Below are 24921 nucleotides of genomic sequence, written 5' to 3' on the forward strand. Positions count from 1 at the left end.
ACACTCAAAGACAATAGGACATAATATAAAAAAAGACAGGTACATAGTAGTCTGGTCCATCTAAAATTTTCTCCAGTTATAAATACAGGAGGTTGATTTGCTTACTATTAACAGAAGAGCAGCTATTTATGCTTCTGGGAAATTCAGTCTCTACCAGTGACTATCAAATGTGCAAAAAGGCACTGAATCTACTTTGAAAAAGAATATTCAATAAGCCCACTGTAGGGTAGAATATGTTAAAAAAAAAAAATCAAGAAATATTTCTTGTGATTTTTGAAAGTAGGTTCAGGAATCAATTTCCAAAATACTATAGAAATTATAGTCATGTCTTAAGCATCTCAGCCTCTTCTCAATACTAGATACTACCCTTACCCCTCAATCTTCAGTAAGATTTATTTAACATCAGATCCAGAAACTCTGGAAGTCCACATTACCAAAGTCTTCATTTTTCTATATTTGATAAAGCTGTCTTACAAGAAAAATGAGTCTAAGAAGTCAGTGTATCCAGAACATTAACAGTTCTAAATTCTTAATGAGTGCTACAAAAGTCTAGAGGAATACCCAAAATTTTTAATAAGAATTTTAGTATTTCTATTAACTTACCATTTTTGATTACACTATTACATGCCTCAAAAATCTGACACAATGGCTATTTAGAATATACATCTGCAAGAAAAACTTACCTTTCAAGATGTTAAATAATAAAAATATAATTTTAAAATTTTATCAAGTTTAAATCTGAAAGTAAGACAGTCTGGTAATTAGAAATCTAGAAAACTAAATGGAAAAATTATTAGAACTGCTAAAAAATTTTAAATTAATTCCTTCAAAATTATCGCATTGTTAAAAGGCATTACCGTTAATGTTGTCACAGTAGTAAAAGTATTCATCATTCAGAGAAGGACATGCTGAAACCAAATCCTGCAGGCCTGCACCAGTTATAGTAAGACAACCAGAGAGATTAAGGTGCTCCAAATAAGGCAGCCCTCCTCCCAGAGTCAAAACCCTGCAAGAAAAATAATTTGACAATTTGAAGATATTAATCTTTAAAAAGTTTGTATTCCTATGGGCCACTGAACCACTATTTTACATACTTTTCAATATGGCAATAAGAAAATTTAAGAATTTCTATAAAACACTGATAACCTCATCCTTAGGCAGAAATTCATGTAACTCAGAAAATATTCTATATTTTTCCTTACATTCAATAAAAAAAAAAACTATAAAATTCTTCTTTATAAAAATATCATGGTAACTCAATTTTTAGAGCAAGTACTGAACCCTAGAGTTGTAATGTTCATTCTCCTGCCAGACTATATAAGTAAAAATTATCAAGAAAATTACTGAAGCTTAAAATTTAATGACCAGCTGGGAAGTTCCTAAAAAAATTATAGATACACTTGGCATATGACCCAGCAATTCCTGTCCTAGGTATATATCCAAGACAATTAAAACCACATTTACACAAAAACTTGCACATGAATGTTCACAGTAGCATTATTCGTAATAGTTAGAAAGCGGGAACAACCCAAATGTTCATTAATTAATAAATGGATAAATAAAATGTGGTTTATTGATACAATTAAATATTCTGCAGTCACAAAGTACTGAGACATAGTGTAACATACAAAATATTCTGCAGCCACAAAGTACTGACACATAGTATAACATACATAAACCTTGAAAACATAAGCCTAATTTTTAAAAGCAAGATACAAAAGGTCACATATTGAATGATTCCATTAATATTACCATTCCAGAATAGGTAAACCCACAGAGACACAAAATCCAATCATGGTTATCAAAGGCTGGGTAAAAGGCGAATGAGAAGTGACTGCTAATAAGTATGGGGTTCTTTTTGGAATGATGAAAATGTTTTGAATTAGTCTGTGGTGAATGGTTAAACAACCCTGTAAATATACTAAAAATCACTGAAGTGTATACAATAAATTTTATGGTATGTGAGTTACATTTTAATAAAAAATAAAACCTAATAGCACATACTAGAAGAATAAAAACAATATTTACATAAATAGGATAAAATTAAAAGGTGGCTTCTTGTATTTGGATGTCTAGATATCTAAGAAGGCCAGAGAAATTTTCCTTGATTATTCTCTCAAATATGTTTTCCAAACTTCTAGAATTCTCTTCTTCCTTGGAAACAGCAATTATTCTTAGGTTTCGTCATTTAACATAATCTCAATGTTGTTGGAGGCTTTGCTCATTTTATTTATTTATTTATTATTTTTTGGTCAGATTGGGTTAATTTGAAAGCTTTGTCTTCAAGCTCTGAAGTTCTTTTGTTTGTTCAATTCTATTGTTGAGACTTTCCAGTGTATTTTGCATTTTTTCAAGTGTGTCCTTCATTTCCAGAAGTTGATATTGTTTTTTATTTATGCTATAAATTTCTCTGGAGATTTTTCCATCCATATCCTGTAACTTTTTTTTTTTTTAATTTATTGAAGTTTGTATTCACTTTCTCTGGTGCCTTCTTGAGTAGCTTAATCATTGACCTTCTAATTTCCTCTTTCTAGCAATTCAGAGATTTCTTCTTTATTTGGATCCACTGTTGGTAAGCCAGTGTGTTCTTTTGGGGGTGTTAAACAACCCTGTTTTGTCATACTACCAGAATTATTTTTCTGGTTCCTTCTCACTGAGGTAGACTATGTCAGAGGGAAAGACCTAGGGCTCAAGGGCTGTTATTCAGATTCTTTTGTCCCACAAGGGTACTCCCTTGATGTGGTGCTCTCCCCACTTGCCCTAGGGATGGGGCTTCCTGAGAGCCAAACTGCAGTGATTGTTATTTCTCTTCTGGGTTTAGCCACCCTGTAGAGCTGCCAGACTCCAGGATGGTAGTGGGGAGTGTCTGCAATGAGTCCTGTGATGTGATCTGTCTTCAGGTCTCTCAGCCATGGGTACTAGCACCTGCTCCAGTGGAGACAGGAGGGGAGTGAAGTGGACTCTGTGAGGGCCCTTGTTTGTAGTTTTGTTTAGTGTGTTGGTTAGCCTCCAGCCAGGAGGTGCCGCTTTCAAGAAAACATCAGCTGCAGTATAGGGAGGGTACAAGATTGCTATACTGCAGAGGTCACCTGGGATAAGTATTCAGGTTTCTCAGGAAGTGGGCAGGGCCACAGAGCTCCCAAGAAATTACATCCTTTGTCTTTGGCTACCAGGGTGGGTAAACACCACTAGGTGAGGGCAGGGTTAAGCATGTGTGAGCTCAGACTATCCTTAGGCACAGCTTGCTGTGGCTGCTGTGGGGGATTAGGGTATGGTTCTCAAGCTGATGGAGTTATGTTCTCATGGGTATTATGGCTGTCTCTGCTGTGTCATACAGGTTGCCAGGGAAGTGAGGGAAAGCCAGCAGTGACAGGCCTCACTCAGTTCCCACACAGCCCAAAAGGCAGGTCTCACTCCCACCATGCCCCACCAACAGCATCGTCCCCCTCAACCAGACAGCAGGTGAGCAGGGCTGAGATGTTGCCGCAGGCTACAAGCCTTCCCACTGAGAAAGCAAGCAGGGCTTTCAGGTTTCATGCCTCTCTGCCTGCCTTGGCTTCTGTGCTCCTATCTGCACTCCTCTTTCATCCCTTCTCCCAGATTCTGTCCAGGAAACTTCCCATTCAGTTGAAAATGTTAGAAAATTCAGTTGGAAGTTTCCTTCTCCCTGTGGTCTTTCCCCAATTCCAGTGACAGCCCTCCCCAAGGACCCCTGCAAGACAAAGTCAGAAATGACTTCCCTGGGGACCAAGAATGCCCACTGGGCTCTCCCCACTGCTTCCTCTAATCCTGTATTTTGCCCAACTCTCTAAATTCATCTCAGCTTAAGGTATGGTCAAATCCTTCTCCTTTTATCTGGACCTTCAGATTCCCCAGTGAGGATGTATGTTCAGGGGTGGACATTTTCTCTTTCACACTTTGGGCACTCACAGTTTTTCAGCTGTCTCACAGAGCCTGCAGTGGCAAGCTGCCTCTTTTCCAGGATGGCATTATTAAAAAGTCAAACAACAAGAGATGCTGGCAAGGTTGTGGAGAAAAAGGAATGTTTTTACACTGTATGGAGTATAAATTAGTTCAATAACTGTGGAAGATAGTATGGCAATTTCTCAAAAGACCTAGGGGCAGAAATACCATTCAACCCAGCAATTCCTCTAGGTATATAACCAAAGAAATATAAATCATTCTATTATAAAGACATATGCATGCGTATTTTCATTTCAACACTATTCACAATAGCAAAGACATGGAATCAACCTAAATATCCATCAATCATAGACATGGATGGAGCTGGAACTACCAAACTACCAAACTGGTAAACTATACTTAGCAAACATACACAGGAACAGAAAATCAAATACTGCATGTTCTCGTAAGTGGGAGCTAAATGATTAGAACACATGGACACACGGGAGGAAACAACACACACTGCACCTGTCAGATGGCGGTGGGTGGGAAGAAGGAGAGGATCAGGAAGAATAGCTAGTAAATGCTGAGATTAATACCTGAGTGACAGGATGCTCTGTGAAGCAAACCACCATGGCACACATTTACCTATGTAACAAACCTGCCCATTTCTCACATGTACCCCTGAACTTAAAAAGTTGGAAATTTATGGCTCACGCCTGTAATTCCAGCACTTTGGGAGGCTGAGGCGGGCGGATCACGAGGTCAAGAGATTGAGCCCATCCTGGGCAACATGGTGAAACCCCATCTCTACTAAAAATACAAAAATTAGATAGGCATGGTGGTGCATGCCTGTAGTCCCAGCTACTTGGGAGGCTGAGGCAGGAGAATTGCTTGAACCCAGAAGGCAGAGGTTGCAGTGAGCCGAGATTGCGCCACTGCACTCGTCTGGCGACAGAGCAAGACTCCATCTCAAAAAAAAAAAAAAGTTGGAAATTAAAAAAAAAAAAAAGGAATTAGAAAAGGAAACATTAACTAAACCCAAAAGCAGCAGGAGAAGAAACAATAAAGATGAGAGCAAAGACTTTTTAAATGACAAATATAAAAATAATTAAGAAAAACAAAACTAGAAGTTTGTTCTTTGAGAATTTCAACAAAATTGACAAACCTTTAGCTAGATTAAGAAAAAAAGAGAAGACACAAATTACCAAAGTCAGAAATGAAATAGAGGACATTACCATTAATTTAATGGAAATAAAAAAGATAATAATAAGCCAGCATGGTGGTACGTGCCTATAGTCCCAACTATACCTTAAGAGGCTAAGGTGGGAGAATTGCTTGTGCCTAGAGTCTGAAGGCAGTCCAGGCAACACAATGAGACTAAATATAATAATGATGAAAATAATTAAAAGATAGTACTCACAATCCAGAAACTCAAGAAATACCCAAACTCATCAAGAAGAAACAGAAAATCTGAATTCCCTTATAACAAGATGAATCAAAACCCTCTCAACAGAGACCAAAACAAAAGAGTTTCACTGATGAATTTTACTAAACATTTAAAAAATAATTATCTTCAACCTTTCTTAAACGCTGCCAAAACAGGGCCAGATGTGGGAGCTCATGCCTGTAATCCCAACACTTCGGGAAGCAAAGGCAGGTTGACTGCTCAAGCCCAGGAGTTTGAGACCAGCCTAAGCAACATGGTGAAACCCCATCTCTACCAAAAACACAAAAATTAACTGGGCATGGTAGCACATGCCTGTGGTCCCAGCTACTTGCAGTGGTGGGGAAGGGGGCTGCTGAGGTGAGAGGAAAACTAGAAAATTTAGGCTGCAGTAAGCCATGATAGCACCACTGCATTAAGACCTGGGTGACAGAGCCCCAGTCTCAAAATAAAATAAAATAAAAAAACACTCTTTCAAAACACTGACAAGAAGGACTTCCAACTCATTCTATGAAACCACAGTCTCTCAGGAAATGTACATAGAATGCCCTAATTTCATCTATCTATCTCTATCCAAAAGATGTCTGCTTCTTTACAAAGAAGCCTTTCCTGGTTCATCAAACATGAAGTAACATTCTCTGTATTCTTTATCTTATACCCCTACTTTGCTTTTCTTCAGAACATATTCATACTATGTTTTCTGTCTATTTCTACCATTAGATTATAAACTGCATGAAGTCAGAGAATTGTCCTAGTTACTCCAGATCTCTAGCAATTAGAACAGTGCAAGAACTATAGTAGGTGCTCAACAAAATTTAAATGTTTAGAAAGACTCAAGATTTAATTAAAATGAGGGAATCTGCACTCAGACAAGACTTTTTCAAGTAGCTACAGATAAAACAGATCCTAGGTGTTCCCTTTTACCCAAAATGAATTTTTCCTTCAATTCATCCCCTTTTGGCCAACGTTTGGAGCTCCGGGAAGGCAGAGTCGAAGGGAGCCAGACCGGAGATTCCCGTGCAGAAAAGCACCATCAATCTTAACACCGCTGTTTTGTCCGGCGCAGTGGATTGCTCAGATTTCGGCGCTGGGAATCAACAAGTCCACTCAGAGACCTAATTAGAAAGTCGGTAATTACAAAGATGACAGAGGGATAAATTTATAATGAAGAGAAAAAACCAGCCTAAAAAGGCAGAGAATACCCAAAATCAGAATGCCTCTCCCTGAATGAGTGCGTTCCATTAACAGAAGTAGGCTTCAGAAGGTGGATGATAAGAAACTTCTGTGAATTAAAAGAACTTGTTCTAACCCAATGCAAAGAAACTAAGAACTTTGATAAAAGGTTCGAGGAAATGCTAACGAGAATAGACAATTTAGAGAGGAATGTAAGTGAATTAATGGAGCTGAAAAACACAATACGAGAACTTCGCGAAGCAAGCACAAGTTTTAACAGTTGAATTGATCAAGCAGAAGAAAGGATATCAGAGGTCGAAGACCAACTTAATGAAATAAAACGAGAAGACAAGATTAGAGAAAAGAGGATAAAAAGGAATGAGCAAAGTCTCCAAGAAATATGGGACTATGTGAAAAGACCTAATCTACGTTTGATAGGTGTACCTGAATGTGACGAAGAGAATGAATCCAAGTTGGAAAATACTCTTCAGGATATTATTCAGGAAAACTTTCCCAACCTAGTAAGGCAGGACAATATTCAACTCCAGGTAATACAGAGAACACCACAAAGATATTCCTCAAGAAGACCAACCCCAAGGCACATAATCGTCAGATTCATTAGGGTTGAAATGAAGGAGAAAATACTAAGGGCAGCCAGAGAGAAAGGTCAGGTTACCCACAAAGGGAAGCCTATCAGACTTAGAGCAGATCTCTCAGCAGAAACCCTACAAGCCAGAAAAGAGTGGGGGCCAATATTCAACATCCTTAAAGAAAAGAACTTTCAACCTAGAATTTCATATCCAGCCAAACTAAGCTTTACAAGTGAAGGAAAAATAAAATCTTTTGCGAACAAACAAGTACTTAGAGATTTCACCACCACCAGGCCTGCTTTACAAGAGCTTCTGAAAGAAGCACTACACATAAAGGAACAACCAGTATCAGCCTTTCCAAAAATATATCGAAAAGTAAAGAGCATTAACATAATGAAGAATCTACATCAACTAATGGGCAAAACAGCCAGCTAGCATCAAATGGCAGTATTAAACTCACATATATTATTATTAATCCTAAATTTAATTCGACTATATCCCTCAATCAAAAGATACAGACAGGAAAAAGCCAAAACCCATCGGTATGCTGCATCCAGACCCATCTCACATGCAGCAATACACAAAGACTCAAAGGGACAGAGGAAGATTTACCAACCAAACGGAGAGCAAAAATAAATAAATAAAAAAAAAAGCAGGAGTTGCAATTCTCGCCTCTGATAAAATAGACTTTAAAGCAACAAAGATCAAAAGAGGCAAAGAAGGATATCACATAATGGTAAAAGGATCAATGCAACAAGAAGAACTAATGATCCTAAATATATACGCACCCAATACAGGAGCACCCAGATACATAAGGCAAGTTCTTAATGACTTACAAAGAGACTTAGACTCCTACACAATAATAGTGGGAGACTGTAACATCACATTGTCAATATCAGACAGATCAACGAGACAGAAAACTAACAAGGATATCCAGGACTTGAACTCAGACCCGGAACAAGTAAACTGAATAAACATTTATAGAACTCTCCACTTCAAATACATAAAACATACATTCTTATCAGCACCATATCACACCTATTCTAAAAGTGACTACATAACTGGAAGTAAGTCACTCATCAGTAATTGCATAGTATTTCACAGGTTTAAATGAAATATTGGTTGACTACTTGTTTGTTATTTTCTTCCCTTATTCCTTCCTGTCTACATTGTTAAGCACAATTATTGGCATAAAAGAGGTTTTCAATTCCCATTTTTAGACTGCATTCTAGCCTGGGCAATAAAGCAATACTCCCGTTCTCTCTCCCTCTTTCTCTTCCTTTTTCTTCCTCTCTGTCAAAAAAGAAAAAAAAAAAAAAAAAGAATTCACCATTCTTAGAGTTAACTTTAATAGACTTTCTTCTCATTATTGTGAAAAGATTCATGCCACAGTTTTTGTCCAAAATGTTCAATATTTCAATTGTTTCTTAAATACATCATTAAATGCATATTATTTTTTTTCTGGTGGCTTTTCATAACAGTGTCCTCTGATGTACAAAACATTAATTTGATGTAGTTCAATTTATTTATTTTTATTTCATGCCTTGTATTTTTGATGTTATTTACAGAAGAAGATGGCAAAAAAAAAATTTCCAAATCCAAGATCCTGAAGACCTATCCCTAGATTTTATTCCAAGAGTTTTATGATTTTACTTCTTTAGGTTATTTATCTATTTTGCATTAACTTCTATATGGTGTGAGATAAGAGTCCACATTTATCATTTTGCAAAAAAAAAAAAATTCAAATGTGAACTTTTTTTTTCAAGAATACTTCATGTGCAAGCTCTTCACTACTACTCATGAAAACCCTAAAGAAGAAGTGTAGTTTATTTTCAACCCCAACAGCAGTAAATTATCCACTTTGTTCTTTTTAAGGTTGATACTATCAGAATTTGTTAATAAATTATCAAAAATCATATCCCAAAATGACAACCTTTTTTCTGCTTTTCTTCAAATTTAAGAAATTAACTCTCTGCCTTATCAGGAAGTGGGGAAGGAAACTCTTTGGTATTCAAATAAAACCTTAAAATTTTGCTTTTAAATAATGTATGCTCCCCTCCAGTGTTTTCCAAAATCTTTTACTAGAAGAGTTTCTAAATTCTTTGAAAGAAAAAAAAAAAAAATTTGACTCATCAAAATTTTGACTGCCCTTGAAATCAGTTTTTAATTATATAAAATTTTAATAAGTTCTGGGTTATTTTTTAAAACATCCAGCCCAAGTAATTAAATTGGAAAAAAACACCTTAAACTTCATATGAAACCAAAAAAGAGCCCACATAGCCAAGACAATTCTAAGCAAAAAGAACAAAGCTGGAGGCATCATGCTACCTGACTTCAAACTATACCACAAGGCTACAGTAATCAAAACAGCATGGTACTGGTACCAAAACAGAGATATAGACCAATGAAACAGGACAGAGGCCTCAGAAATAATCAAAACAGCATGGTACTGGTACCAAAACAGTTATATAGACCAATGGAACAGAACAGAGCCCTCAGAAATAACGCTGCACATCTACAACCATTTGATCTTTGACAAAAACAAGCAATAGGAAAAGGATTCCCTATTTAATAAATGGTGTTGGGAAAACTGGCTAGCCATATGCAGAAAGCTGAAACTGGATCCCTTCCTTGTACCTTATACAAAAATTAACTCCAGATGGATTAAACATTTAAACATAAGACCCAAAACCATAAAAACTCTGGAAGAAAACCTAGGCAATACTATTCAGGACATAGGCATAGACAAGGACTTCATGACTAAAACACCAAAAGCAATGGCAACAAAAGCCAAAATAGACAAATGAGATCTAATTAAACTTAAGAGCTTCTGCTAGCCATATGCAGAAAGCTGAAGCTCGATCCTTTCCTTACACCTTACACAAAAATTAACTCCAGATGGATTAAAGATTTAAACATAAGACCTAACACCATAAAAACCCTAGAAGAAAACCTAGGCAATACTATTCAGGACAGAGGCAAAGGCAAGGATTTCATGACTAAAACACCAAAAGCAATGGCAACAAAAGTCAAAATAGACAAATGGGATCTCATTAAACTTAAAGAGCTTCTGCACAGCAAAAGAAACTCATTAGAGTGAAACGGCAATCTGTCACCCAGGCTGGAGTGCAGTGGTGCAATCTTGGCTTACTGCAACCTCCAACTCCTGGATTCAAGCAATTCTCTGGCCTCAGCCTCCCAAGTAGCTGAGACTACAGGCGCCCACCATTATGCCCAGCCAATTTTTGTATTTTTAGTAGAGACAGGGTTTCACTGTGTTGGCCAGGCTGGTCTTGAACTCCCGACCTCATGATCTGCCCACCTCAGCCTCCCAAACTGCTGGGATTACAAGCGTGAGCCACCACACCCAGCCAAAATTTTTATATTCCAATTGGAAATGAGAATACGTCTATTTTTTAATATTCTGGAACTGACAACTCACCTGAGACCATGGTCTGTGATCTGATAACATCCAGATAAACTGAGAAACAGAAGTACACGGCCAGTCTCTTGATCAGATTTTTCACTCCCAAAGTAAATTAAGTCTTTTTCCCTAGGCAATCTAGTCCTTGATGCTTTTCTACACATTGCAGAAGACTCTGGGAGTGCTGACATAGTTCTTAAAGCTGTTCCTGTACAACAAAATGAGTGACCACAATATGCAAAGGCTGGAGAAGCACAATGCTGCTGCCAACAGACACTAGTCCTTAGTCCAACAATATCCTTATTATAACAACCAGAGGTGGAACAACTAAAGTTGGATGCTGTTTCCATTACACAAAGACTTTCAACATTTCTATGTCTCCATTCCACAGCATCTTCAATATCAGCCAAATCTTCAGCATCTAACATCCACACATAAGGAGAAGTAAAATTCTCAGAAGAAACAGGCTTAGTCCAGGAGTGTTCATTATCTATTTCTTCTCCAATGCCCTTGTTATTTAAATCATGCAAACAGGTATACTGCTTGGTGGACTGCATGGTAATGTCCTTATTTTTCCATGTAGTTGAAGTAATTTTGCTCATAGATGTTTTCAAAAAGCCACTTTGATGAGATGTCAGAATTCCAAGAGCTCTGGAAATCTTCTCTAGGGCTACATCTGTGATTTTCTCACAACCAGACAGATCAAGATGCCGAAGACTCTGGCAGCAACCAAGCCAAGACCAGCTATAATTAAAAGACAAGACTATTAATGGATATTGTTAAATTTTTCAAAAGCATTTAACTATATGTATGTAGATAAAAACTAGAAGAAAGATTTTACATCTAATATGATCACTTAAGTATTTACTGAATATCTACTGTTAATGCATTATTCTTGGTGCTAGGGATACAAACACTTAATGAGAGTAACTAGGAAATCAAAGTATTCCTAACCTAACAGAAGGGTAGGATGTGAGAAGGGTAAGAATGGGAAGAGTTAAGTTTATTATCCTAAAAGTAATCAGCAGAAGTAAGGCTGTAAACACATGAAAGAAAGAAAATAATAAATAATGGTTAATGAGGAAAATCCAGAAGAAACAAGCTCTGGGAATTTATGGATCATTAGCTTTAGACAGAGAAGAGTATACCTCTTCCTCTGAAACAGGGGAAAACGATGCTGATATAAATGGTTGCAAGGGAAAGAGTGAGTGAGCAAGAACACAGAACTGTTGGTCAAGGAGATATATTCTGGGAAGAATGTGGCTTGAAGAAAGTGATACCATTTCAGAGTAACTGAAGAATCTAAGAGGGAACTTTGCCAAATGGCACTTAGAGCCCAACTAAAACTAAAACTTCTTAAAAACATATAATACCAATCTACATGGTTGCACAGCAGGGCTCAAGGGCCTAGAAAAAATATAGGACTATAGAGATTGCAAGATGATACAGATGGGATTTTGGGATCAGCTAGGACCTATGAACAAGAGGCAAAGAATTAGAGGGTGCTATCAATACAGTCAGACATGACTGAGATTTGATAGTAAAAAATAATAATATGATTAAACTGTAATTATGTAAATGAAAACCTATAAAACACTTTTTCATTATATTTAAATAGTTTTAAATAACTAACCTGTCAAATGCAGAATCTGAAATGTCAGTCTGGGTAAGATCCAGATGCTCCAGGTTAGGACAAAGCTCTAAAATCTGTCTAACCTAAGAGGGAAAAATTGTCACTGTGAAGATCTGCAGAACTTCAGTTAGATAAGTAACAGATGACTATTAGCAAATATAATCCAGTTCACAAACATTTGTGAATATAAAAAAAAAAAAATCACTTGAATAGAGCATAAAAAATATTCTGGGTTCAAACCCCTGATAATCTGTTTGGGCAGTTATGAGGCAAAACCAGGAAATTTACGTTTTTAAGGGAATACTCAAGAAGATTCTGATGTAGGAAGTTGTAAGATCCACTTTTATAAAACAGTAATTTCATCTCAGTTGCCCATCTTACCATGCCTTACATATTATAAAAAATCATATAAAACTGGGCTTTATCACTTAACATCTGTGAAACTGAATGTTTAACCTCTTCTAGTCAGTTTCCTCATCTATTAACGTATAGGTAATGATAATTATTCTACAAAGATTGTTGTGAGAACTGCAATAAAACAGTAAGTAACCTAGCAGTTTATGCCTACCCATAGAAAGCACTCAATAATCATTTTTGGGTTTGTTTTCCCTCAATTAAACTCAGGAATGAGCAAACCATTGCTGTTTTTCTTAATACCCAAACTAGTGTTAATTTAAACATACCATTTTGCTGGAAACTGCAGAGCTGTATGCTAATACCAAGGTTTTTACAGAAGTACCAACATATGGTAGAATGTTATGAATTAAGCCATGTAGTAAACGTTTTTCCATTTGTGCAATGCTGATAGCAATTGATTCTTCTGCAGACTCTTCTGTAAAACGAATTCAAAAGTCTAAGAACTTGATAAACTAATTATAATTAAGCTACTCAAGGACTCACCAAATTGTTAAATATGAAATACTTTGTGCTATCCTTATACTTTCTTATGTAAACAATCCCATTTTTAGGCAATGAAAAAGTTTCGGAAAAAAATGTGAAAACTGAAAAGAACAGTAAAAGTTTTCAAGAGAAAGGAAAACATGATATCAAAAGAAAAATGATCCATAGTAAAACATACTAACAGTTATTCCACATAACTAAAAAGGACACAAAGCTAAAAAAGATTTGAAACTCAACTAAATTAGCCTGATCATAATGAATCAAGCAAAGGAAGGTACCTTGGAATTTCTAAGAAGTTAAAAATGAATGTTGACTTTTGCTTTTACTTAGTAACTTCTATAAAGCTAGGATGTTTACAACAGAATGTACTACCATGGTGAATACCATAATATTCACCATGAAAACACTATAAACACTAATATGAAAGAAGGAAAAAAACACACTAACTACACTAAAAAGTATGAATAATTGTATTGTATTGCCTTTCTCAGGATCCTATTGTTATTATTTTTATGTAAAGACCTAATTTGAATGTCTTTAAACATAAAACAATTTAACAGAATACATTAAGGAAGTTTCATTCAAAAAAAAACTAAAGTATGGCAGACAAAAGGATATAAACTGAAAGAATTTGTTACTCATGGTTCCTTGTTTACAAATATTATCCTAAATTCCTCCATTAGCCAGACAGACATATACCCACACACCCATACACACACCAACATAAAATATAAGGAAATAAAAATTACTTTGTGAGCCCTATTCATTCTACTAAAATTTTATTCCCAAGACATTCTTTTGTTTCTGTGGCCTTCACTATCTAAATGTATACTATTTACTGTGAAATTTTCAATTTTTTATAACTTTCTTTTTTATTGATCTATAACAGTTATACATATTTTGGGGGCACATGTGATACTTTAGTACCTGTATACATTGTATGAGGATCAAATCATAGTAATTGAAACTGTGAAATATTTTTTAAGTTAAACATTCTATGAAAAACAATAACTTATTTGCAGGACAAGTAAAGACAAAACAGTGAAACTGAAAAAAGCACTGAAGTAAATGGCAGTTTAGTCTTTAATAATCAAAGGTACATTAGCTGAAAAGGCTCAATCTTTATAGCCTTAACTTTTCCTTTTCAATATGAAAGAAATTGACAATCTTTGCTTTGATTGTCTTCAAGGATTGAGAAAAATACACTGAATTTGTTAGAACCTTCAAAATTCTTATCATGGGTATCATGAATTAATTTTTTAGAATGAATAAGCGAAGACTTCTTTAAATTGCCATCTGAGCAAGTATCCCATCTCCTTCAGGTCTTTACTCAAATTTCCCAAAGGATCTTAACTAGTCAGTCAATTTAAAACTACAATTTTAAATTCTTCTTGGCATGTTTTCCTTGTTTTATTTTTCTCCACAACACCTGTCACCATCTAATATGATTATATTTTACCTGCATTTATTGTCTGCCTCCCTTCTCTAAATTTTAAGGTCAACAAGGGCCAGGTTTCTTTTTTTTTTCATTTTATTTACCATTATATACTTCATACCTAAAACAGTACCTGCCACAGGTAAGCACATCACCAAATCTATCATAACTAGAACAGACCTTTTCCTTATATGGAACCTTTTGAATCTTTACTTCAAAATGTGGCACATCTACGTTTCATAAAAATAACCTGTTAGCTGCTAAAATAACAATCTTTATACTTATACTGCTTACTTTCCACATTTCTTCTTTTTTCTACATTTACTTCTTTCACCAGATCAAATTACTTTAAGTGGTAGCTTTATAAATAAAATTTCCTATAGTTTCAGTTTTACCAACTAGAAGAATATCTCATCTGTTCATTTTTTACTATTTTACCATCTTTTAGCAATTGTTATCTAGAATAATATCCAAGACAGAATGTCTTCCTCCTCATACTTCCAAATAGCATCTCTCTGCACAAGTATGACAGCATTTTTCCATCATGTACCTTAAATCAAAAATTACGTTTTCTAAATTATCTCCCATTTGGGAGTTTTTGGGGGTAGCAATAAAGTCATATCCACCCTTCAACTCTCCCATAGTGATTAATGAATGGCTACATTAGTTTTTGTAATCCCTTACCATTTACAAAGAATCTTCATGTGTATTACTTCTTAATTCTACAACGACCTTATTAGACAAGTATTAAGACTATTTACAAATGAGTAAGTCGACTCAACAGTTTCATCCTATTTCCCTCAAGCCAGATGACTCAACAGATGCTGTGCAACTGATCAATTAAAGTGGCCTTAAAAACACATTGTAAACTATAAAGCACTATAATAAATGTACATTATTTCCATAAGAAAAAAAGGCATCATTTTCTGATTTTTTATTTTAATATAAAAACAAAAGAGAAACAATCCTATATACTCTTTAAAGTACTTCAAACAGAACTAATTTTAAATTTTCTTATTCCTCCAAATTTTAAAAGTAGTAAGCTTAGAAACACCACTTTCTTTAGAAAACACAAAATACATAAATCTTAATACCTAATTGTAAGTACTTAGTTAACATACCAATTATTAAAACATCATGTAATAATTTTAATTCCAAACAAGCTTACCAGATTCATCTATGTCAGCATCTTCATCCCACTCATGAAAAGCACGACTTTCATCTTTCCTATTTTTCACCCATTCTTCATCAGGTTCAGTATCAAGTTCAGTTGCAGGACCACTATACCAGTCACCTATTCGATGAATAAACAAGAGGATCAAAATAATATTAGATTGCCTGCAATTACAAAAAAAACTAAGCTATTTACAATAAAAATCTCTACAAGAGAAAACAAATGAGTCCTAGGCAATGGGCAAGCTATTTTTAGAAATATTTAATTATGGTTAAAAAAAATTACACTGAAATAAGCAAAGGATTCCATTTAAGACATACTGAAAAGAACTATGACTAGGTGGGTTCAACTAACAATAATAATCAATTAACCAATTGTTCATAATTTCTTAAAGTAAATCCTCTTTCAAAGTATGGAAACAGAACAGTAACTACAAAAATTTATATAGTTTGCTATGTACCTGCTATGAATCTACTCTCTATACAAAAAGTTTTTCAATTTTGTCTTTTATAGAAATACACTTAATGATTATCAAGTCTTAAATAAAATTTTAGAAATCACAATAAGCAAACATTTTCCCTTGCTGTGGTTTCACACTGGTTCCTACAATAGCCCCATTATGATAACAGCTAATAAATAAAAGGAAGCAGGTCTACTCTTCAGTCTATCAATCAGCAATTTAGAATTAGATGGAAACAGAAGCAAAGGGAAAGATTAATGTAAAGCTAATGTAAATTTATAGATCGTGGAGAATGTACTGTAACTAAATTATATGATCATGAAGTGAGAGATTATGAGGAATCAATTTACTGATCTCATTTTTTTTGGAGACAGAGTGTCACTCTAGCGCCCAGGCTGGAGTGCAGGGGCGCATTCTGGGCTCACTGTAACTTCTGTCTCCCAAACTCAAGCCTCAGCCTCCCAAGTAGCTGGGATAACAGGCATGCATAGCCACGCTGGCTAATTTTTTTTTTTTTTTTTTTTTTTTTAGTAGAGATAGGGTTTCACTATGTTGCCCATGGTGATCTCAAACTCCTGAGCTCAGGCAATCTCCTGTCTCGGCCTCCCAAAGTGCTAGGAGATTATAGCTGTGAGCCACCATGCCCAGCCAATTTAATCAACTCAACATTTCATCTAAATTAGGGTTTCTCAACCTTGACGCTATTGACATTTTGGGTTGGATAATTATTTGTTGTTGGGAGCTGTCCTGTGGATAATAGAGTGCTTGGCAACAACCCTGGCCTATACCCACTAGATGTCAGTATGATACCCAAAGATCGGACAAACAAAAATGTCTTCAGATATTTCAAATGTCCCCTGGAAGAGGGGAAATCAATTTGATTGAGAACCAAAGCAAATAATATAAATAAATAAAAACCGATTTCCATTTTTTTTTTTTTTTTAAAGACAGAGTCTCCCTCTGTCACCCAGATTGGAGTGCAGTGATGTGATCATGGCTCACTGTAGCCTGGACTTCCCATGCTCAAATGATCCTCCCAAGTAACTGGGATTATGGCCGTGTGCCACTATGCCTAGCTATTTTTTTTTTATTTTTGTTTGTTCGTTTTGTTTTTTTTGTGATTGACTGATTCATTTTCAGACAGAGTCTTGCTCTGTCGCCCAGGCTGGAGTGCAATAGCACGTCTCGGCTCACTGCAACCACCAACTCCCAAGTTCAAGCAATTCTCCCTGCCTCAGCCTCCCGATTAGCTGGGAATACAGGTGCCTGTCACCACGCTGGGCTAATTCTTATAGTTTTAGTAGAGATGGGGTTTCACAATGTTGGCCAGGCTTGTCTCAAACTCCTGACCATAGGTGATCCACCCACCTCGGCCTCCCAAATTGCTGGGATTACAGGCATGAGCCACTGCACCTGACCATTTATTCTTTTAGTAGAGATGAGGTCTCTGTATGTTGCCCAGGCTTATTGGAACTTTTTGTTTAAACATATTAAAAACAGAAAAAAGTAGTATATTTGAGATTTGGGTGAATTCATGAAAGTCAACACAGCATTATCACAACTGACATTCATATCAAATCATGACATAATTCTTAAAAATTAAAAAACAGTCAGAAAATACTGTATGCATCCATGTTTGCCTTATTTGACTTTTCAATAAATATTTCATTATCCTACAACTAATAGAAAAAATTTTTCCACATAACTGTAATCATTTAGATGATATAAATCTACCTGATACGCCAAACAGCTTCACTCAAAAAAACTAAATATCTAACAGCTTATTTTGAAAGTGCTATATGTTACTATGACAAATAAAATTGCTTTTAAATCAGAGGCACAATTTAAATCAGACAAAGTCATCAACAGAAAAAAAAATTATGTGAATTTGGAATCTAATATTCACCTAGGCCAGGTACAGTGGCTCACATCTGCAATCCCAGCACTCTGGGAGGCCAAGACAGGTGGATCACTTGAGGTCAGGAGTTCGAGACCATCCTGATCAACATGGTGAAAACCCATCTCTACTAAAGATACAAAATTAGCCAGGCGTGGTGGCACATTCCTGTAATACCAGCTACTGGGAAGGCTGACACAGGAGACTCCCTTGAACCCAGGAAGCAGAGGTTGCAATGAACCAAGATCATGCCATTGCACTCCAGACGAGACGTGAGCAAAACACCATCTCAAAAAAATAAAACAAAACGAACAAAAATAAAGCTCCCAAAAGCTCACCTGTAAGAAATTGTTTTAATTCAGTGACAGAAAAAATGTATGCTCTATTAGCTGTATTTAACCCATAACTGCATTACATGTTGAGGAAAAGAATATTTTCTTTAACTGTTCACATGTGAAAGTAATTTACTATAATGCTATTAATATGAAACTGTGATTCAGGAAATGTGGCATTACCAATCAAATAAAGATAAGTCAAAGACAAAAACTGATTCACAATTATTTTAAGCCATCACCAAAATGGAGCGATAATGGTATATCACCATTAAATTTTAAAAAATTAATTTATTCTGTATCTTTAAAATATTCATATAATTATTATTAAACATTTAAAGCAGTTTTGAAAGCTTATTAATTTTAACTTTTAATTCTGTAAGACAGTCAAAAGCAGAAAGAAATAGCATAATGAATCCCCTATTTTCAATAATTACCAACATTTTGTCAATCTTTTTGCATCCCTACCCAAGTATGTTTTCTTGATTATTATTTTTTTAATTGCAGACATTATTATAATTTACCCATGAACTTCAGCATTGCTAGTTTTCCAAAAATATATACCAAAAATACATCATCTAACTCTAAAATCTACCTTTTGGTCAACCTCTCAAAGCTTCCCTCCCTGGTCTTGTTCATTAATGTCAATGAATATTTATCTAGAAAATACATGAAAATGTTTTTTAAACCCATTTACCTACCTCTGGCCCAATGAACAGGGTAAAGATGTTTCCAAAGCGACCCAGTTTTTGCCAGCTGAGACCATTTCGTGCTTACTTGACTGCATCGACATAACTCTTGAGGATTAAGATAACTGAAAATTGACAGCATTACCTCAGGAGGAAGATGGGTTATACCTGTGGAGTGTTCTGACACTTCTGCTTCTGAAATAAAAAAGAAAAGCTTTAGCAGTAAAGGCTAAAAGCAAATGCAATAAGAAATTACAATCACATTTCTATAAACAAAATCCAGTGCCTGAAGTCAATTCCTTCCTGCTTGCAAGATGTGAAAACGAAATAACATGTAATAGAGGTAACATGGGGATGTCAAACTTGTTAAGAACCAGTAGGGTTAAACTATCATGGCCCAAATCACACTTCATCAGTGGAAGCTACAATAATGAACACAGAATTAACTTCCTCTTACAAAGGCATCACAGAAAAAAACAATACTCACTTTGTAGCATTAAGTTGCATCATTTGAAAAAGGAACCAAACAGGTTATACAGCTTTAAATCAACAAGTATAGAGTAAGCCAGCTTATGAGATCTCCAAGGCATTTTTAATGACGCATACAAATCTCACGACCTTTTCCATTCATGCATTATGACTCCTGTCAATAATTTTCCTCGTATTCCCTCTTTGATTTTCACATTTCATACAAGAGGTCTGCAAAATCTGACTGCCTTAACCTACAGGCACTTTAAACCACTTCAATTATTTATGTCGCAGGTGAGATGACAAAATGTAAGTATTTCTGATGCTGTTTCACACTGATAAGGAATCTACTGTCAGCAACTATTGCAGGAAGTACTTATAGGATGTATAAACCTATAATGTATTATTTTAATAACAATTTCCAAAATAAAAATGAAAATGAGGTGCTACAATAAAAAATATAAAAGATGTCATTAAAGTCCTATGAAGAATTTGAGTACTTTATATACCTGATTTGTCTTCACAAAGCAACTTAAATATAGAAATGCTATGATCACATTCATTAAACTATTACTTTTAAAATGGCAAATATTTTAAACATAATACAGCTACAATTTGCTTTGAAGGAGTGGGAAAATAAAATGTAGTAAGTGTGATGCTTTTAAATCTCATGTTATAATTACAATTAAACCAGACATAACAAGTCTTAACTTGGTATCTAAAGCACAAGCTACATTTCAGAATAAAGCATACAAGCTTTATGGGATTAATTATAGCTTAAAACTTGTAAAATCATTTTGGTTTCAACATCCATTTCACCTACTTTGTTTTTTATTTTTTATTTTTATTTTTGGAGGGGGCCAGGACCACGCGCTGGCAGCTGAGGGATCCCCTGACCCTCCACTTACTTTGTTAAATAAAAATAAAAGGATCAATTTCAAAAAACTCCAAGCTATTTTAACAGAAATGCCACTGCTACCACCAATCTTGAAGAAGCAAAGCTACTGAACACAAATAATAAAAAATGAGAAAGTAGTTTATTTTTTTAAAAAGGGTAACATGTTTTATTTGCATTTCTCATTTGTATTCTCAGAGTAACTATACAGAAAAACTGCCTCTGGTATTTATTCCTTCGAATATTACTGGACACAAGCTGAAAAAAATGATACATTTTTTGCCAGCTGATGGAAAGGATGCAAATAAACTATAAACATAACTGACTTTGAAAACCAATGAAAAACACAAAGAAAGATAAAAATCAGCCACTATGGTCAATGGAGTTCAGGAAGTAGGATGATACTGCAGAAGTGCTCTGTATTGGTAGTTTTCAATAATTTTGACTATGCATTTATAAATTCATTCAAGAAACACTACACTGCATACGTCCCAAATATATGTTAAATTATCATACACAATACTAAATTCTAAAATAAGAACTATCGTCTTCAATTAAATTCATACATGAAAATAATGCTTTTAACTGATCACAGTGCAGGTCTAACTTAAATTGTTTCTCAACCAAAATCTACAGTTCATATCAGTTAAGATGTCATGGCCTTATAACTAATAAATTGTCCTTTATCTATATATATGAATCTCACCTTTATCTGACTTTTCATCCACAGAGTATTTAAAAAATTTTTGTCTCTCTTCAGCATGATTCCATAGGCTAAGACCTCTAAGGAGTTCTGCTGTATCCTTCTGAGAGCAGTGTTGTGCAATCACTTTCTTTTTAATATCCTTAAGCTCTTCATAGGTAAAATATTCCATTAACATGGGCTGAAAAACCTAAATTAAACAGAATTCACAAGGAATGATACTTAATTCATGTTATTTCACTCTACACCTTTTTAAGTTATTAATGGCTTGAATGTCTTATTATGACCATATATCTCAAACAGATAAAAATTTTAGTTGTTACCACTGAGTTAGTTTATCTAAAAATTGCAGAGAAGAGTACCTCAAGAAGATCATTCTTGTTATGGTTTCTCTAGCTAGCAAATCAATCCCAAAACAATTTTAAAGTATGAGGAACAGAAGATTTTCCCATATAGAATTTGTCAAACACTCTTAATCATTCTCTGCTGGATGTTTAGGTCAGTTAACTGCCTTCTGGTACTACAGTAACTGAACTCTATAGAAATAGCACCTCTGCCTCACATGAGAGTGGTACCCAGTGTACTGGAACCATAAAAGTCAGAACTCTACTGAGACATTTAACTTTTCAATATTACTTCTGGATTTTTGAAATGTTCCCTCAAATCATTATTTTAGAACAGTGGTCCCTACAATAATTATCTATGGAGATTTCTTCTGCTAAACAGATGCTTAGTTCCAAACTCCAATTTACAGAATTAGAATCTTTAGAGGTTAGAACCAAGACTTTGTTCTGTTTTCACTTCCACAGATAATTTTGATGAGTATCATAGGTTAAAAAACACTGGTCGGTCTAGTAATTCAGGTTTCAACACTGGCTGTATATTACGATGAGTTGGAGGGCCCTGAAAAAATACCCAGATCAATGCCTGTCCTCTGATTTAACTCTATAAAATTTGTCTGGAAAGTGCTTAAAATACTGTTGGGGTTTCTTTTGTTTGTTTAAATACCTGTTTGATTTTAAGGTAAAGCTATAGTTGAGAATCACTACAGTAACTGATTTACAGCTGAACAGGTATTCAGTTCCTCATACAATCATTTATCTATTTCTTATCCTAATATTCATCCCATATTAGAGACAGAAGAAAAAGGGAAAATGTTTTACCCATTCATTCAATGATACCCTAATATATGTATGGTAGGCTTAAGACTAATAATTGTTTTTGTTTGTTTGTTTGGAGACACAGTCCTTACTCTTGTCACTCAAACTGAAGTACCATGGCACAATCATGGCTTACTGCAATCTCAACCTCTTGGGTTCAAGCAATCCTTGCACCTCAAGCTCCCAAGCAGCCAGGATGACAGGCATATGCCACCATGCCCAGCTGATTGTTTTAATTTTTAGCAGAGAGGAGGTCTCGCTATTTTGCCCAGGCTCATCTTGAACTCATGAGCTCAAGCAATCCTCCCGCCTCAGCTTCCCAAAGTGCTGGGATTACAGATGTGAGCCACCATGCCCAGCCAAGACTAATAAATTTAAAACCACCATTTAAACACTAAAGTACACTAGTGGGAAAAACAACATGAAAAATTCTTTAAACACAGCATGAAAATATTTAAAAAATTAAAAGTTTAAAGAATCCTCTAAAGGTTCTGAAAAGACATTAGGGTAGCAGAAGAAGTTATTAACATTGAAGACAGTGCCATTTACAAAAAAGGAAATCAATATTTCCTGAGTAAATTAATTAAATCATCTATTTAATGAAAAGCAACAACCTTTCTGAGAAAATAAATGTTGTTTTCTTCCATTCCCAAAAAGAACTGGATGCTTCTCTCCATCAACCAGACACATCTTCCTATGCAATATTTTGAAGAGCCTCTAAAGTAAAACAGTATTTTTAAAATGTTATAAATCTAAATCACAAGAGGGAAAAATTATGCTTACCTCCTCTTCCTCTTTCATATGAGGAAGAAAATCTCTTGTAAAAGCCTCCAATCTCTCTTTCAGTTGTTTCGCATAATTTAACTGTTCATATTCATTCTGGAAACAAAATAAAATACATTTTTATAAAAGTTTTGCTTCATTAATTATATTATATCTGACCCCAGGAAGGTAGTTTAAAATGTGATATAAAATCTCCAAAAAAAAAACCAGACTGACAAATTGCAAAGTGGTCTCTATACTTTTAGCATAAAAGATGTCTGTAAAACAGTAAGCTTTGAATTACTTTAGTAATGTATGTAACCCCATATTTTTTAAATGGTTTAAAAATATAAAAAGTCTAAAAATGGCAAGTATGTTCTCATAACTTCTATTGATTTGATTTCTAATTATATATTTATATAATTTCACTATGTCAGTTCTCTTAATATATCTCCAAGCCTAATGGACTGTATCATTACAGAATCCCTTTATGGTCATCTAGCGTCTCCTCCACTCAAAAATTCAGAATACAGTTGACCTTTGAACAGCAGGTTTCAACTGTGCAGGTTCACTTAAATACTGATTTTCTTCTGCCTCTCCCACCCCTGTAACAGCAAGATCAACCCTACCTCTTCTTCCTCCTCAGCCTACTTAATGTGAAGACAATGAGGATAAAGACCTTTATGATGATCCACTTCCAATTAATAAATAGTGAATATATTTTTTTCTTCCATATGATGGTTCTTAGTAATATTTTCTTTTCTTTAGCTTACCTTATTTTAACAATCCAGTATATAATATTACATATAACATGAAATAAGTGCTAATTGACTGTTTTATGTTATTGATAAGGCTCCCAGTCAATAGTAGTAGGCTATAAGTAAAGTTTTGAGAGATTCAAAAGTTATACATGGATTTTTAACAGCACAGGATGTTGGCAACCCTAATCTCCGTGTTGTTTAAGGGTCAACTGTACCTGCTAACATTATCCCGTCGGGCGCGGTGGCTCATGCCTGTAATCCCAGAAATTTGGGAGGCCGAGGCGGGCAGATTACCTGAGGTCAGGAGTTCAAGACTAGCCTGGCCAACGTAGCTAAACCCTGTCTCTACTAAAAATACAAAAATCAGTCAGGTGTAATGATGAGCATCTGTAATTTCAGCTACTCGGGAGGCTGAGGCAGGGAGAATTGCTTGAACCTGGTAGGAGGAAGTTGCAGTGAGCCAAGGGAGAAAAAAAAAAATCCTGACATAAGGTAATATACATTAATATCAACACTTCTAAAGACAAGGTCTCAAAAACAAAAAAAATCCTGACATTAGGTAATATTCATATCAACACTTCTAAAGGCAAGGTGCTCACTACATCTTGAAGTAAATAATTCTAATTCTGAGAAATTCTAAGGAGCTACAAAGTTCTTCCTCATAACCTAAAATCACATCTCCCCACTTCTGTATCAGCCCTCTCAAAGGATGTGGAAAACTTACAGAATGAAAACTTTTTTTCTTTTTGAGACAAGTCTTGCTCTGTCACCCAGACTGGAATGCAGTGGCGCAATCTTGGCTCACTGCAACCTCAGGTTCAAGTGATTCTCTCACCTCAGCCTCCCGAATAGCTGGGACTACAGGTGCACATCACCACACCCAGCTAATTGTTTTTGGTATTTTTAGTAGAGACAGGTTTCACCATGTTGGCCAGGCTGGTCTCGAACTTCTGATCTCAAGTGTTCTGCCCACTTCAGCCTCCCAAAGTGCTGGGATTACAGGGATGAGCCACCACGCACATTCTATGAAAACTTTTAAACTATGAAAATATTTTATCTCTGTTAAGTACTCTCTGGTCTCTTTTTCCAGAACTAATTTATTCAACTGCTTTCCA

At 35.3% G+C, this 24921-nt stretch overlaps 1 protein-coding gene across 2 annotated transcripts in view; it reads right to left on the reverse strand.

The window, feature by feature from the left end:
- FBXL5 (F-box and leucine rich repeat protein 5) overlaps positions 1 to 24921 on the reverse strand; it is a 44380-nt gene that overhangs the window by 7413 nt on the left and 12046 nt on the right. For both annotated transcript variants that reach the window (XM_021668220.2, XM_021668219.2), the window contains exons 3-10: positions 23067 to 23162; positions 21127 to 21313; positions 19070 to 19252; positions 15674 to 15799; positions 12854 to 13002; positions 12171 to 12253; positions 10556 to 11281; positions 858 to 1006 (exon numbers count right to left, since the gene is read on the reverse strand). In XM_021668220.2, the coding sequence (XP_021523895.1) occupies positions 858 to 1006; positions 10556 to 11281; positions 12171 to 12253; positions 12854 to 13002; positions 15674 to 15799; positions 19070 to 19252; positions 21127 to 21313; positions 23067 to 23162 (1699 nt within the window). The remainder of the gene's footprint in view (positions 1 to 857; positions 1007 to 10555; positions 11282 to 12170; positions 12254 to 12853; positions 13003 to 15673; positions 15800 to 19069; positions 19253 to 21126; positions 21314 to 23066; positions 23163 to 24921) is intronic.

Source organism: Aotus nancymaae, unplaced genomic scaffold (genome assembly GCF_030222135.1).
Source record: "Aotus nancymaae isolate 86718 unplaced genomic scaffold, 86718_ANA_hifiasm-v0.15.2.pri h1tg000006l, whole genome shotgun sequence".
NCBI lineage: Eukaryota > Metazoa > Chordata > Mammalia > Primates > Aotidae > Aotus > Aotus nancymaae.